The sequence below is a fragment of the Podarcis raffonei genome, chromosome 1 (assembly GCF_027172205.1).
Source record: "Podarcis raffonei isolate rPodRaf1 chromosome 1, rPodRaf1.pri, whole genome shotgun sequence".
In the NCBI taxonomy this organism is placed as follows: Eukaryota; Metazoa; Chordata; class Lepidosauria; order Squamata; family Lacertidae; genus Podarcis; species Podarcis raffonei.
Genome location: NC_070602.1, coordinates 70,960,745 through 70,977,290, shown reverse-complemented (window position 1 = coordinate 70,977,290; position 16,546 = coordinate 70,960,745). Strand labels below are relative to the sequence as shown.

The window sequence follows — 16,546 nt, the reverse complement described above, 5'->3', positions numbered from 1 at the left end:
TTGGACTAGATGATGCTCAGGGACCCTTCCAACTCTATGATTCTATGAATCTATGAACTCCTGAGAAGAAGAAGCTGTATCTATTAGAACCTAGTGCAAACTCATCCTTGGATAACATTGCATGGAGAGAAAAAATTAACTGTGAAAACCTGTCCATTAAAATGTTAACATGTTTAGCAAATATTACTTGCTATAGTCTAGAAATATTTTAACTAATAGCCTCCCATCCACCCTGTATATAGGCTGCCTTATTCAGATTCAGTTTCATTCCATGACACTCATTAATATTTGAGCTAAGTTAAAGTTGAATACTATAAACGATCAGGATATTAAGTCTTTTAGATTAATTGAGTAGGGCATGTGTTAATGAGCTGGGGGTTTGGCCAATAACATTTCTATTCTTTAAAAGGTATATTAACTTTTCAATTTATTAAGATAATATTTATATTTAACCAAGAAAATCCTTCTGAGACCTAAAAAGTTGGTCGTGGTTTTGTTGCAATATGGTTTTCAATATAGAAACACTGGCATTTATAATATACACATTTGTAACAGGTAACATCTGTGCAAATGAGCTGTTAAATGAAAGAAAATGTGTACTTAAAACCCCCTAACCTAAAACTTGCTACATCATATTCGCACCCCACTTCATATCATATTCATTTTGAAACAGTGAATGTGTAATTTAATTCAATTATGAACTTTAAAAAGTGTGTGTTGTGCTTTAATACATGTACACAATTGTGAATGCAATTTTTCCTGTTCTTCCTCAAAAGATCCAGATGCCGAGCCATGGAAGATGTTTTTTTTAGCAAGAGCATCTGGTCCTTTGGCAGATTCCATAGGCAGTGGCATAGCAGCTTTGGAGTTGCCTCTGGGTTTATCACATGGTTAGGTTGCTGATGGCTCACTTGGCATCCCTTCTATTTCCTTTTAAGTCACCTAAGCTTTGTGGACTCTGCTTTCTGCCCTGTTAATTCTCAGAGAGTTCAATAGTATAGAGACCAGTATAATGCAGTTATGCATCTGATAAAGCTAGGCTCAAAAGAGCTGCTCAGGCTCACATGGGAAGAGCCTTGAATAGCTGACCAACATTCTATATCACAGTAGAAATATATATAAGAAATAAAAAAATTGTCCAGTAGCACCTTAGAAGTGTGATAGCTCATACCAAGAACAAACTTAGTTGGTCTCTTAAGTTGCTACTGGACAAATATTCCTACAGCGTCAGACCAACACGGCTACCTACCTGATTCTATGTCACAGCCTGCTTTTGATCCACCCATTGGTTTTAAAAGCAGTTTAGCATGGATTGCTGCAGTTCAGAAAAAGCAAGTCCAAATCATCCATTTTATGAAAGTAGTTCAATGACTGTTTTAATCCTGGCCTTACAATACTCTTATGATATTTCCAGTATCATCAACGGTAGTAGTATGTCCAGCGAAATTCTGGTTGAAGAACATATGAAGCATAGAAAGAACCTTGCCTCCCACCCAAATACTGACTTAACTGTAGAAAATGAAAGCCAATGCAAAGGCTACTTTGATATGTCTTTTGTTGCTCAGACATAGCAGCAGAGGACATGAGGGAGAAACAAGTACAAGTCTCATGCACAGCAATTCATATGTCAAAACAAGTACATTATTCCTGAAGATTAAATGGAGCCACTGCAAAGGTTAGATAATTGGTATAAGGTTCCAACAGTCAAGTCATCAATATGTCCACCATCAACCTCTAGGCAGTGATTATCAGTGAAGATCATAAAAGGAATGTCTTTGCCATAATTGGGTTGTTAGCCAAAATGAGAATAGCCTATGTTGCATTCAAGCAGGGAGGGGCCCACCCATGAGGCAAGGTGAGGCGACCACCTTGGATGGCAGAATCCACAGGGGCAGCAAATCTGGCCTCCAAGGAATGCATTGCCCACTGTTGCTGCTGTGGTGGCAGCAATGGTGAATCTCTTTTGCTGTTTTTTTGAGCTACAATCTGGTTGCATATTGATGAATTGATGTCAACCATATTGATCAGAACCTCCCAGTTTCTCATTTTATTTTTCTGCTACTTCTTCTTCTGAGTTCTGTATCTCAGATTCTCCCCTTGTGCACCCACCCCACCCTATCTTCTCCCTTGTACCTGACCACTGGAACTTTGACCTGGCTTTCCTTCATTGCTAGCATCAACATTAAATTCAAATTTCCCATCCTCAACTATAGTGATGGAACTTAGTCCCATCCTTTCCTTTCTCTCTCACTTTCTTAGCTTTAACCTTAATTTTTTTCTGCATACCACTTGTACCCTATGTCTGCCAGCTCAATGTAGTAGATCCAAGTTTGGTTTAGGATGCTGTAGTCTTCCATTTCATTCTCCGTGTAGCTGACCTGGCTTCAGTTTCTGGAGCAACAAAGGAAGCAGAGTCATGTTTTCGTTTTGAACTAGTCTTAAAACGTTATTGCTTCAACCGTGTCACTATCTTTTTGTGAGCCAATGTAAAAATGTGGCAGTAACATTTAGAGCTATTTTAAATTTATAACTAGACTGAAAAGAGCTGTTGTAATGCATGGATTTCTGTGGTGACTGAATAATGCATCTTAAAATTCATGATTTTGGACTCTGTTAATATTTATTTATTTATTTAGTCACTAGTCAAGAGCTACAAAGCTAGCATTTCAAATATTTCAAATATTTCTGTTAAAGTATCCACTTTCCATTTCCACCGTACATTTTTTGTTTGGGGTAAACAAGTTTTTAAAATTATTGTTTCCCATTCAAATTTATTTCCTGCTCATCACTGGCAATAGTGTGGGGGGTGGCAGGGGGCCCGCTGCCCCAGGCGCACAGTGGGGAGGGGCACGTGAAGCAGGTGCCCCCCATAGAGATCCCCACTGCAACTGGGTGTGGAGGTTTAAGAGCAGCACCCTCCATGCCCTGTCCCTGCCCAACACGCAAGCGCCCACCCGTTGGTGCAAGGGTGGGGTGAGCAGAGCGTGAAGAGCATCTGCGCCTAACCTCCGATGAGCGGGCACTCTTGTACTGGGCAGGGGCCAGCAAAGTGCAGAGGGTGCTCTTCCCCCTCCAGTCGCCCAGCCCTTGCTCCCTGATGAGTGGCCAGGCTGCAGCCGGCAGCTCCACTCCCGAGTCATGCCTGCCCTAGGGTTGGGGCAGAGAAAGGAGAGTCAGGGCAGCACTGCCACCCCTCTCCTCAGCTGGGTGACACCGTGTCAGGATGCTGCCAAGGCAGCATTTTCGCACCCAGCCAGGAGCAGTGAGCTCTCTCCATGCCCTGCATGGCTGGAGCATACGCCCGGCTGCTGTTGCCCATGGCTGCAATGGTTTTCTAAATCGGTTACAGGTTTTTAAATGAGCAGTTAACGTAATATTCTCAGAACTGGATTTAATAAGCTGGGACCAGTACTTCAGCAGTGGTATAGTGGAGGTGAAGCACAGGGAAGTACTGTTGTAGGACATTTTTCTGGCAGGAGCAATGATATCACCTGGTGGAGCAAGTTGAGTTCAGGGTGGGATGCGAGTACCCCACTTTATTTGCATAATAATAACCCTGTGAGATATGCTAGTCTTCGGCCAAGTGAACTCACCAGAGACCAGAGATTAGGGATGTGAACCAAGATTTCAGCTAACGTCCAGTGTGCTCACCTGTGCACCGTTTGCTAGTATCCTATTCTATGACTGTCAGCTGATCCTAATAAATTTTATTATGTATTATTAAATGTATATACCACCCTTCAGCTGAAGATCACAGGGCTGTTCACAGTACATATATTGTGTATGCTCCTGTTTGAGAGGGAGTGTCTGTATGCGGGAAAAATTATAATAAATCAAAATTTTTGAATTCTCCTTTAAAGTGTGGTTATGAAGGTTATCATGGTAAACCCCTGAACTTCAATATGTACCACTATATCACAGTTCGAGGCTCTGAAACTAGGTTTAGTGGCAGTGGCCAACATGATCACATTCTTTCATAACTGCAGCAGCATATATACATTGAGTCATCTTTATACAATAGCAGGATACCCCTTTTGGTTAGGTTATAAAATGTCAGAGATATTATGGGATGCTTTAGCACTTCAGTGTTTGCCTGATGTTGGTTAAAGGAAAACTGGGTCACATGGAATGTAAGCTGCTTCTAAGTGGAGACTCCACACAGTACTATTCTAGACTTGTACCCATTGGAGTGTCTATGCTCAGGATGATTGATGTACTTTCTTACTTTGTGGATGTATTACCTCTGAAAAGTAATGCCTTTGGACTAAGAATGTCCCAGTTGCCTTGCTGACATCCTTGAATGAATTTGCCTGGAGCTGGAATAGGGATAATTGAATACTCAGTAGTGTACATTCTCTTCTCTGTCTATCCTAACTGTGTCTCTGGACTTGAAAATGTCAGGTCTTCCAAATGGGCTATCTGTTGCAGAGTACAACTTGAAGAAACTGGACCCACCATTGGGGGGGGGGATTCTGGTCTGTTTCCTGGGAGATGGTAAGAAGTCCCAAGTTGAAATGGGACAAATTGATGGACAAATACAGCAATGTGAACCATGTGAAGAAAGTTGGGGTACAAATGTTCAGATAGACCTTGCTAACTAACAAACAAAACCCTAGATTCCTTTTCTTCCCCAGTTGTTTTGTTCTGTTGTCATCACTCTGCTTTAATAATCAAGTCAAATTTGCACAGGAAATGCATATATCATATACAAAAACTTTTGCAACAGTTCCCAACTGCTAGTGCACAGTTAAATAGCCCACTAAAAGGAATGATCCTAAGAATGAGCATGTTAGTTTATGTACCATAGCCAAGGGGGTGTTGATAAGATACCAGGCTCCAGCAGCAGAACAAGTAATTACTCAGTACATAAAGAAGAGTTGTGAAATCAAGAGTTCAAACAGAGGAGCAAAAACCACAGCATTCATCCGAAATATTTAATTTCAGCAGAATCTTAAAGCTTGTGTCCTGTTTGTTTAGTGATTGTGTGACATAGCAGTGGAGTGGAATAGGTTGGTCTTGCCCTTCAGGTGATATACGGAAGTCATACCTATGGATGTGAATGGGCTTTCCCCCCAGTCCAGTGGGTTGAGTACTATAGACTTAGCGAAACAAACAGAAAACTATTATTTTTTCTCTGTTAAAAAACTAAAGTACTGACTCTGCATGCATTTGTCTAGCCACTGAGTCATAGAGCATGTGCAGTATTGTGTAACTTTCATTTCTTTGGAGGCTTGTTATATTAGAAAAAGTGCTCCAAAGAAAGCAACAATTATGACATAAGCACATCTGGCTCTTGCAAATTATTCTTTATTAAGCTTTCATTTAATTACATGTGCTGAAAGGTCTGCTTTTGATTACTGTAATTTTTTTATTTGTCCATCTGAATGATAGTCATGTTGGAAATTACATACAAACCACCTGGTTTTTTTCCACTAATAAGGCAAATTTTATACAGATTTACTTGTTAAAGAGGGAATAGGATCTTCCCTGTTTATAGTGGTAGAACTATTGCTACTGCTAATTCAAGGTGAGGTTTTAAGGTTGGTTGCTAGAGAGAAATTGAACTTACCTAAGCTTTGTTCAGAAAATACCATATAATGTTTTAGGAAGAGTTATACTCACCTTTACAAGTAGGAATTTACGCTTCTATTCAAATAAGCACTAAAATATATTTGACATGTAAATTGTACTTACAGGTAAAATATAAAATCTGTTGACTGTCTCAGATCAATGAAAAACAACAGGGTGTTAAACAAAAGAAATATCTGCAGATTACTATAATATTGCATGATAGTTACTTGCACTCCAATTTTAAATATATTTGATGGGGTTTTTTAGATGTGCTTTATATTCTAGAGAGCTAACCACTTTCTTCATTAAGCTGCCATTTAGGCCTTAACCTAGAAGTCTTGCCTCTTGAATGACACTGTCCAGTGCCTGCCAGGAAGATGGGAGATTCTCTGTTACCACACCCCTAGGGCCTCATAATATTTCAGCTATCATTTATAAAGTGCTGAAGCAGATAATCCTAAGGAGAAGAGTTATTCTTGTTTTGCAGCAACTCTATGCCGCTCAGTTGGCCAGCATGCAGGTTTCGCCTGGAGCAAAGATGCCCTCCACCCCTCAGCCGCCAAACACAACAGGGGCACTTTCACCTACTGGGATGAAAAATGAAAAGAGAGGGACCAGCCCTATAACTCAAGTTAAGGTATTTCTTTAAGTTTCCTTTCGTGAATACTCCCACTGATACAATGCAATATAATAATTTCAAACAAGCAAATCCGGTGGTATTTCAGCTCTCCGGGGTCAGACCTTATGACCCTGTGAACTGTGCCCGCCACATATAACAATCATGCTGCTATTTACTTGTTTACAAGGTATATGGCGAGTCTGGAGACCCCAGTCTTGCCAAGGGCCTTTGGTTGTGACTCTTTTCCAGTTCGCTGTTCTTTTGAGTGTCAAGATTCACCAGCCCTTCATATGACTGGAGATACTGTTGTTTCAGGATAAGTTATAACCTAGTTTTAAAATATATTCTACACTGCTTTCAACTATTAAAATTTATCACTCGCCAGTTCCAGAGTTTCTTATTTTATATTTATATTGGTGTTCTCAAGTAAGCATGCATGAGACGAGAGAGTGAAAATCCAATGTGGATTCACCTTTCTCATTCCTAAGCGAGAGCAACATGAAAAATCCCTGGGATTGAGGAGGTGTATGAGCCAGGAGTGTATCTGCTCTGTTAAGTCCTATGTTTGACATAACTTGGGCAGGGCATCTGGAACATGTGATGTGTAATATGATAGTGATTGCGTAAATCTTACTAGTATTGCATGAAAAGACTGGCAGTCATGCCAAATGGTTTAACAAGAACTAGCCTTAACTATGTAAAATGCAAGCAAAACCACTCCCCTTCTTATTTTACAAATTGGATCATTTCATTTAAAGAAGCCCCAGATAAAAATAAAAATTAAAGGAGGATGGCTGGAGGGGGGAAAAGACCATCACTGCCAATTGATTGGGAGAGAAAAAAAGCCATGACTGCAGATTGATTGGACCCTTGTTGATAGCACACTGTTGCTGGTATTTGGCGTGCTTCTATTTGGTTTTGATGTATTGTCAAAAGCTCATGCATACTTAATTGTCACTTGCTTAGAGAACTAGGAAGCTGCAGTGTGATACTTGGCAGCAGCATGCAATGACTAAACTGCCTCCTTTCCAGCTTTCTGTAGGCAGCTGGAAATTATTTGTTTGTTTGCTTTAGGCCTATTTCCCACATCAGCCATCCTTCCTTAAGAAATATAGCAAAAAGATTTTTAACAAAGTGAAACAGAGATAATAATATGCTTATACAATTAAAAGTATAAAATATCATTGGCTGAAAGTGCAGTATGCCCCCTTTAACCTCAGACACTAATAACCAGCCTTAATTCAGAAATGGAATTCCCCATTGTTTGTGTTGCATGTTTCCCAGCACAAAAGAAAACAAGGCAGCCGCTCTGTGCTGCATGGATCCTCTGTGTGTGAGTGGCACTGAGGATGCTGCTTCACAGCAGATGAGTTGTCTGAATGATCTGCAGGTTCCGTTCATTCCTTCATTTCTATGATTTGAAACTGCTATTTTGAACATGTTGGGATTATATGAATAGAGCCACCCCTACCATTGAGCAGAGTGAGGCAGTAGGTGCTAGACATGGTGATGGCAACCTCCTGGCTGTTCCTACCCTCCTGAGCCGGCTCTCCTGAAGTAGCAACGCTTGCTTGCTCTTGACCACTGCAGTCTGTCTGTCTTGCCTCACCTCATTTTCTTTTTCCAATGTGCCAGAGGTGGCACTCATCCTTTCCTTTGCTGATTTGACACATGCTGTTGCCACTACAATTGCATTGCTATAGTTGTTTAAATGGGCAACAAGCAAGGCAGCAGGCAGACAGTGACCAAACAGTGTCAAGGTGTTGTAGGCCAGAGCTGAGTGTGCCACACAACCAGCCTTGCACCCCAAAACTTCCTTCGGGTGCAGTGGAGGACATTATTCCACCCCTAGCGGATTCAGCTGCCAGTCCAGTTAGCTAGCTTCTGTTGATAGAATGGAAGTGGGATCTTATCCTTTGTTCGAAAAAGCAAAGTATGTTGGACTGCAGAACGTCCCAGGCTCTATCCCTGGTGAGGCTGGGAATGACCCCACCTGAAACCCTGGACAGCTACAGCCAATACTGATTAGATGGGCCAATGGCCTGACTCGGTATAAGGCAGCATCCTGTGTCCCTATCACTGTAAATTTTTAACAGAAACATATGCAAATTCCACAGGACAAGATAGCAGATACCACAACTTCCAGGCTAGTTCTTCAAGGGGAAATGAGAACACTTTCACACTGTTCTTGAACACAGTTGCAGGGAGCCCACAGTTCTGGGTGAATGTGATAGTGCATCAGCAGGACAGTAGCCAGGGTCCTGGGAAATGGTGGAGACCTGTTTCACATCACATTATCAATTCCACATTCAGCATGGGAAGCTGAGATTTTAATTCCACCATCACCTCCTTATCCATGTGGACAAGGATGAGATCCATGATGGGCTTGAGATCTTTGTATGTGTGGACTTTGAGGACTGAGTGGCTGGGGCAACCCAGCAAGGTGGGCTAGATATAAATTTTAAAATAATAATAATAATAATAATAATAATAATAATAATAATAATAATTATTATTATTATTATTATTATTAACACAGCCAACCCCCCAAAACATCAGTGATAAGGATATGTTTAATAGGTTCTTAATGTCATTGTCCTCAAAGCTTTCTCATATTGCTGTCTCCTTCAGACTAACTGAGGAAAAAGCTATATTTTATGTGACTTCTACAAATAAAGAGGGGTGCCTATATAGCAATGGCCTAGAAATAACATAAACTGTAGAGTAAGTGCAGTATCATAAATAGTTACTTATTTGTTGCATTGGGCGATTTAATACATTATATATGACAAGTTGTACCATGCAGAATCTCTACTTGACAGCAAGAAGAATGGCAATGATAAGATAATGGACTGCATTATTGTATCCTTTCATATATTTCTAAGCTTTGAAGTGTTCAGTGCTGTCTGCTAAAATATAGATGATGCACCCTTATATCTAGCATATCTCAGCTTTGGGCATATTTTAAATGAGAGAGCCATGTTACCAGGCTCTTTTCATTTTAATTACAGAAAATCAGTATTCTGCTATTCCAAAAATGCTGTGCCTGGCTGATTGCTAACAAGTTCAACACAGGGTACAAACTCTCCAATGAACAGGGTGAGGTTGTATTGTAAAGGGGAGTGCTAGATCAAAAGAACAAGTTTCTTAGATTTTTCTTTTTCCAGAAGTTAGATGTTTCATAAGAGTAGATGTGCACAGATTTTTGCTATGCGAGTTCCTCCAGCCCCATCTCCCCTCATTTCACTTGTACAAAAGACACCACAAAGCGAGTGAATACCTGATAGTTATAATTATATGACTATGGATCTGCTTATATCAGTACCAAATTTATATTTCCCTTGTCTAGATTTACATGCATGCCATAAATTAGAGACTGACACATTAGTGCTTTTTTAAAAGTGCTGTAAAACACATCCCCAAAGTATAGTCTGACCTTTGTAATATTGAACAATAATATAATACAGTCGTACCTTGGAAGTTGAATGGAATCCTTTCCGGAAGTCCGTTTGACTTCCAAAACATTCGGAAACCAAAGCACAACTTCTGATTGGCTGCAGAAAGCTCCTGCAGCCAATTGGAAGCCATGGAAGGTCCGTCGGACATTCGGCTTCCAAAAATAGTTCGCAAACTGGAACACTCACTTCTGGGTTTGTGGCGTTCGGGAGCCAAAACATTCAAGAACTATGCTGTTCGAAAAACAAGGCACGACTGTATCTAGTTCCACTTCAACTATGTCAAGCTGTATGATGCACAAGATAAGAATGGGAGGTTTAATGAAAACTGTAAACATATTGATAAGCCTTGCTCTGCATAGCCTGTTGAATTCTAAGATCACAATACAGTATATCTTCTTTTTCATTCATCATGTTGTCTAGCTATAGACAATACTGCAGATTGTAACAGAATTCCTTAAAACTTTCCAATCTGATCCACATAATAGCTAATAACTTGATCTTGCACTTTATTGCTGTAAGACATACCACATAGATTCTGGCATTAAAATCCATTTGCCCTACAGTGGGGCAAATGCTTCAGCAGTGCTATCGTGGCAGTAATTGCTATTGCCTTTTTTTTTTTTTTTTTTTAGCCTTTGCATCGTACAGCAGTGTCATGCATGATTTTTGAAGGTTCTATCTCTGGTGGCTCAGAGTACTGCATTCAAAAGGCCCTGGCCTGAGCTCTTGAGGCCCGGTGAAAAAAATCACAGTCAAGTACCAGTAATACTAGATGTGTTCAGATGGCAAGCAAGATACAGCTATGTTGCTTAGATCCTATTTTAATTTAAATAACAATCAAATTCCATCCAATAGTAGTAACAGGGTGCTTGCTTTAGCTTCGTGAATTCTAGTGCCTGCTAATGCTGTAGGATCAGAGTGTGAGAATTTCATCATGTTAGGGTTATGCTGGGAAATATACTGCTGTTACAACCTCTCTCTCCCCTCTCTCCAGATTTTTAGGGGGGGATGCAGAAATGTTTCACAAAGATATTGTGACCAAAAAGTCTTGTACAAAAAAAGCAAAGTCAAGGATATCTAGGGGTAAACAAATATAAATGTTTAAGGTATTAAGTATATTTTCCTATTTAATTTTACCCATAACCCCACCATTCACACACATATATACAGTCTGTTTTGTAGTTCCAATAACTTTTCAAATAGGCCCAGTAAAGCAACACAACTGAGCCGCTAGAATTTTTCTTAAATAATTCTTTGTAAATGCCCTGGGTTAATTTAGATCTCAGAAAACACATTAGGAAATTAGGCAGTAATGCGAGCTAATTCAAATTTTAATTTGCCAAAAAGAATGATCCAGCTCCATAGTTAATGTAAATAGAGGCATAGCACAGAGAAATTAATGAGGTTTTCCTTTCATTGAATCTTCAAGGAGTGTAGATAATTAGCTTCTTTTGTTATTATTGCAAGGAAATGCAGCATTGTCTAGGAGGTGTAAAATAGCTGTGGCTTCCAAAGTGATAATGTGTTTCATTTGTCTTTTTCTAATAATTATTTACATTAAACTCTTTTAGGATGATGCCGCACAGCCACTGAATCTTTCAGCCAGACCTAAGACAGCGGAACCTGTCAAATCCCCGACGTCACCAACACAGAACCTCTTCCCTACTAGTAAAACCAGCCCCGTGAATGCAGCCAATAAAAGTGGAATCCCCAGCCCTCTTGGTGGAACTCTGGGAAGAGGATCTTCTCTAGGTACTCAGAAGGGGAGAAATGCTGGGGATTTAGCGTAGGAATGTGTGGTCTACATAGTTAACTACTTGAGTGCATGCTCACACTATATTAGCATTTATGAGATGCAACTCCATAATAACTTATGCTGTGATAAATTTGTTAGTGTTTAAAGTGCCCACAAGACTTTTTCTTTTTCTTTTTGCTTTTCCTGCCACAGGTGAACAAGATTATCCTTCTTAAAATTATCTATGTTAGCTGAGCCTGGGTATGCAGCTTTGCTTTAGAACTTAGAATGCCATGCTGGAATGGACCAATGTCTATCTAGCCCAATATGCTTTGCAGTATGAAGTCAGCAGATGCTAGATCCAGGTGTTATTGGATGCCAGTGGCCATTAGCCCCCAACTATCATTGACAGTGGTCAGGGATAATGGGAGTTGTAATCAAGGAGTAACTGGAAGCCCACATGTTCCCCAACCCTGAGCTTTGTACTCCAGCAGCATCAACCAGTGTTTCTAGCTTCTTCCCACTCCTGATTTGGGAAAGAAACAAATTACTGTCCTTTGAGGCCATTGATTTCTAAAGCTTCACTAAAAAAACAACAACAACAACACTTTTTATTGATTTAGCACATCCCTCATGTGCAAGCGCACATCCTTATGAACAGCTCCTGCTTGTTTCTGAAAATCTGTTGTGGTGGAAATGTGATTGGTGGTACAGTTCACACAAGGACAGGACACCCCAAAACCCACACAGCACAGTACTTTTCCTCATGCAGGGACAGTTTCCTCCAGTACTAGATTTTGATGTCTCTACAGGAGTGACCTAAAAGTAGGGTTTCTATAGTGCAAAAGAAAACACATTTATGGTTTCAGGAAGACAGAAAAATTACTTTCTGTAGGTATTTTATTTTTAGGTGCTTGCACTATTTTTCAAGATGATGATATAGCAAGTTTGTATTATAGAATTTATACCATCCTATTGGGACATGGAAGAAGAGGATATAAGCATTCTGTACAGTATGCAAAGAACAGCTGTTTGCATTTTGTTCTATATCATTACCTTATTTTTATCATCATCATTACACACACACACACACACACACACACACACACACACACACACAATCCCTATTCTCAGTTTTCCTGTATGCAGTAGCCAACAGAGGTAGTCTTAACCTGCAGAGCCTTTCTATCTCTTTAAAGAGCTCCAGAGTTTCAGAAATGATGCTTCTTTTGCCGTTTTCTCCTTCCCTACCCTCTCTCTTTTGTTGGGTCATGGCTGGCATCAGGAGTCATCATTGTTGGGACTCTAACAAGGCTCACACTTTAGAGGAAGCCAACTGTTGATCCCTGGAGCCAACTTCACCCCTCTGCTTCTTGCTATTGCTGACTGTTCATCTGCCCTCTGCAAATGAGAAAGCAGTGGCAGGAGGAAGGAACAGGAGTAGCAACTGCCACAGTTTCCCTCTGGACAGTGGACTGGGCTGGAAACCCCCCCCCCAAAAAAAAAATCTGGAACCAACTGTAAATCAGGGGTGGGCAGACTTCTGTCTTGTGGGATTTGCATTGTGTTTTTGTCTAGGTCCATCAATGAGAGCCAGGTGCTAGTCTTAGATGGCAGAGTGAATGGCTTACTATGTCCCATAAGCCAGACACAGGCCAGACATGATATATCCAAGTACAAATCTGCATTCATGTTGGGGATTTGAAACACAACTCTAAAACTGTCTAGCGGACATGGCCAAAGGAAGGCAATTAATATTCATATTTCACAGAACAGGAACACTGAGACTGATAAGTGATTAGTACAAAGCCAACCACAGCAGAGAAATATATATATATTACTTTCAGTTTCATCTGCTGTTGTTGGGAGTCAGAAACTATTGCTCCTTTGTTGCTAACCAGGGAAAGTTCTGCTAGTAGATGTGAATGCACAATAGGAACCAGGTTAAGAAGCAGATAAGAGTTTTTAAAGAAACAGGATACTTTTATGGGTAATGACCTGGAACTATTAAACACTGGATAAATATGGAAACAAGTTTATGAACCTGAAAATACTCGTATCATTTCGTATGGGGTTCTCCAACATTGCAGGATCATTTGGAACATGAGCAGTCATCTATGTAAGAGAGGGTTGTAATGAGACCCCTCTCAGGAGGGAGTTCCAGAGTCGGCACAGCCACTGAAAAGTCCCACTCCTGGTCCCAAATAGGCATATGGGGGGGGGGGCAGAAGGCAGGTAAGTTCATGTGAGAGAAGGTAGTCCTACAAATATCCTAGTCCTGAAACATAATGTGCTTTAAAGGACATGACCAGCATTTAGAAATGGACTTGGAAACAAATTGGAAACCAATGTTTGTATTTTAGAAAGGAAGTCCCTGAATATGACCCCTGCAAATAGCCTAGCCAAGTCATTCTGTGCCAGTTTTTCCTTTTTTTTTTTTAGTTATGTTTATTAAAATTTTCAAAAAAGAATACAAAGGAAAACAGAAAAGAAAAAAAGAGAAAAGAAGAGAGAAAGAAAAACAGCAGTTTAAAAAGTTTACTGTAATTACATTCCATACCCAATTTCCTTGACTTCCCCACACCTGCCCTTCTTGTATTCCAATTCCAATTTTTAGCTCAGCAATTTTTATCCTCCCCACTTTACCTTATTTCCTCTAATTCAATTATCTTAAACAAATTTTAACTTCTAAACCTCTATCTTTATATTTCAAAACCTATTCTTAACATACTTTCCCTAAATTCCTCCATCAATTTAATTAACCTATTTAAACTTAAAAATCCCAATCTTTATACACGAAACACTTATTTTTGATAATCTTTTGCTAAGGTCGGCCCCAAATCTCTCCCCAAATTCCCCATTTTTATGTTAGTGGCAAAAGCCAACTTAATTAAAACAGAGTCATATTTTTACACCCTTTAAATTCCCGAAGCCCTCCCACCCCCTTTCCCGGTTTCGATCCCCAACCAAAGTCCATCAGTCCATCCAAAATCAGCCTGGCGATCTCACATCCGAGGCACTTAACCCTCTCTCAATTTCTCTCTGCCGGTTTTCTTGATAGTCCTTTATTTTAAATTCCGAATCTCGATGAGGCTCTGTTCCAGTAAAATCCATATTTCTTCCAGCCAGACCTCCATATTTAACAATGGAGCCAAAATCTTGTTTCTTGCTTCTCATAAGTTCAAATGTCCCAAAGGCTCCAAACTCTGTACTGTCCATATTTATATTCCATATGTCTTCAGATCCCCATAAGAGGAGATCTCTCCAAATTCCATTCTTCACTTCCAGCCAAACTTTCATTGTCATGTTCTTATTTTCAATTGTTTCCAACTTAACAGGCCTCTGGCTCTCTTTAGCCATCTGCAACATCCCAGCGCCTCCTTCTTTCTCATATTCTTTAAATGACATCTCAAATGACTCAGACTCTTTCTCCTGTTTGGCTATAAGGATTTTTGTATCAGCAACAACACTTCCCTGTTCATCTGCAGTAGCTTGAATCATATCCTTTCCAGGTTCAGCAATTTTGTTTACTGTTCCCTTCATTGTTATTACACTCATAGTCAAAACATTTGTCTGCTTCTGTAGATTTCCCAAAAGACGAAAGGTCTTTTCCAGTTCAGCCAGTATTTTTCCACTTACAGCCATTTTTGTAATGTCCTGAACCCCCTCTAGAGGGATTCTAGTTACTTAATGACAAATTAACCTTTTCTTCTTTGTTTTTAACCATTTGTTACCAAATTGTATCAGATGTAACCAGCAAAGACAGCAAAGACACAGTTCTCCTTCCCCCCCCCCCCAACTTTGACAGCTAATTTGACAGCTGTCAAAATCTATAAACCTCTTCCACAGGCTCTCTCCCCGATCGCTCCCGGGTTTTGGGGGAGGGGTGAATTCCGTTCTCTTATCCTCCAGCACAGTCACTTAAATTGGCCCAATATAAAGTTAATTGCACTTTTCCACAAAAAAGAAAGACATTCACACAACCTTAGTAATAAAATCCTTGCTTTACGGTGTTTACAAGGCGGGCAGGTTGACTTCCTTTTTAGCACCTTACCCGATCTTGCCGAATTCCCAGAAATAATTTTCCCTTTTAAGTCCAATTACCGTGTTACTCACGGGTCGTTACTTTTGATCCAAAAGTTCAAAAGAAGAAGTTAACGCTCTCCGTCCATGGCATGCGGCTTCACTCAGCAGGGGAAGCAGTCGAACTCTCAGCACCACACCTCCCTCCGTCCCCCGTTCCGAAGCCTTTAAAAAGGCTTCTTTGCGGGTCGGGGGGGCGCGCAAATGGTGCCCACCGAGTCACCAGGTCCACAGGCTTCAGCGCCTGTGGTTTCTAAGGGTCCCCACGTCGCCGCCGCGGCAGAACCCGACCCCTGTTGAGCAGATTCCCTCCGGAGCTCGGAGGGAATCCGCCATTAGACGATGGCGCCAACCCGGAAGTCCCCATTCTGTGCCAGTTTTTCCAAGCACATTTCACAAGCAGCTCTCCATAGAGCACATTGCAGTAATTCAGGCATTGTCCTTGCCAAATGGGCAGTCTACAGAAACAGGCGTTGGTTGCCCCTACCCTCCTCCGTGAGCCTAAGCTGGGCAAGAGCACAGTGACTTCAAGTTTCCAAACACTGAATGATTTTTGTCCTTTGGTATAAACACAGAAAACCCTTCCATAAATCTATTCTTTTCTACACTCAAATTCATCTGCAACAGCAATGAGAGTTTATTTAGTTCCTACCCTGACTTGTTTCTCAATCAGAACTGAATCAAAATGTATTGTCTCAGTGTATTTACAGCTCTGGACTTTTATTTAAGTGCTATCTCACATACACTCACACACATGCTGTAACATGCCATTCCATGACTAGAGTGCCTTGAATCCAGAATTATACAATCACAACAGAAGACTAATTAAAATTCACATAGTATTTACCTGGACACCTGGTATTTTGCTTGCTTTTCTCATGCCCTAACCCAAATGCTGCTTCATTGGGCAGAGTCCTTTTGTTAAGTGCTTTGTGTGATGGCAAGTCACTGTTATCTTGTTGGGTAAAATTGTCCCCTCCCTGCTTCCTTCAATAAAAGACTCTCAAATCTTTTATTTAACAACATGATAAAATCTGAAGCGGTGAGTGTAGTGGCCACAGGCAAAGTGATCTTTAGGCT

At 40.6% G+C, this 16,546-nt stretch overlaps 1 protein-coding gene and 1 long non-coding RNA gene across 18 annotated transcripts in view; one reads left to right on the top strand and one right to left on the bottom strand.

The window, feature by feature from the left end:
* The window catches only part of LOC128415776 (uncharacterized), a 123,912-nt gene that overhangs the window by 7,716 nt on the left and 99,650 nt on the right, over positions 1–16,546 (bottom strand). Inside the window, exon 3 of the long non-coding RNA XR_008331058.1 lies at positions 2,287–2,391. This is a non-coding gene — a long non-coding RNA (uncharacterized LOC128415776). The remainder of the gene's footprint in view (positions 1–2,286; positions 2,392–16,546) is intronic.
* SOX6 (SRY-box transcription factor 6) overlaps positions 1–16,546 on the top strand; it is a 448,703-nt gene that overhangs the window by 373,007 nt on the left and 59,150 nt on the right. For all 17 annotated transcript variants that reach the window (XM_053392405.1, XM_053392369.1, XM_053392397.1 and 14 more), the window contains 2 exons: positions 6,059–6,208; positions 11,220–11,400. In XM_053392405.1, the coding sequence (XP_053248380.1) occupies positions 6,059–6,208; positions 11,220–11,400 (331 nt within the window). The remainder of the gene's footprint in view (positions 1–6,058; positions 6,209–11,219; positions 11,401–16,546) is intronic.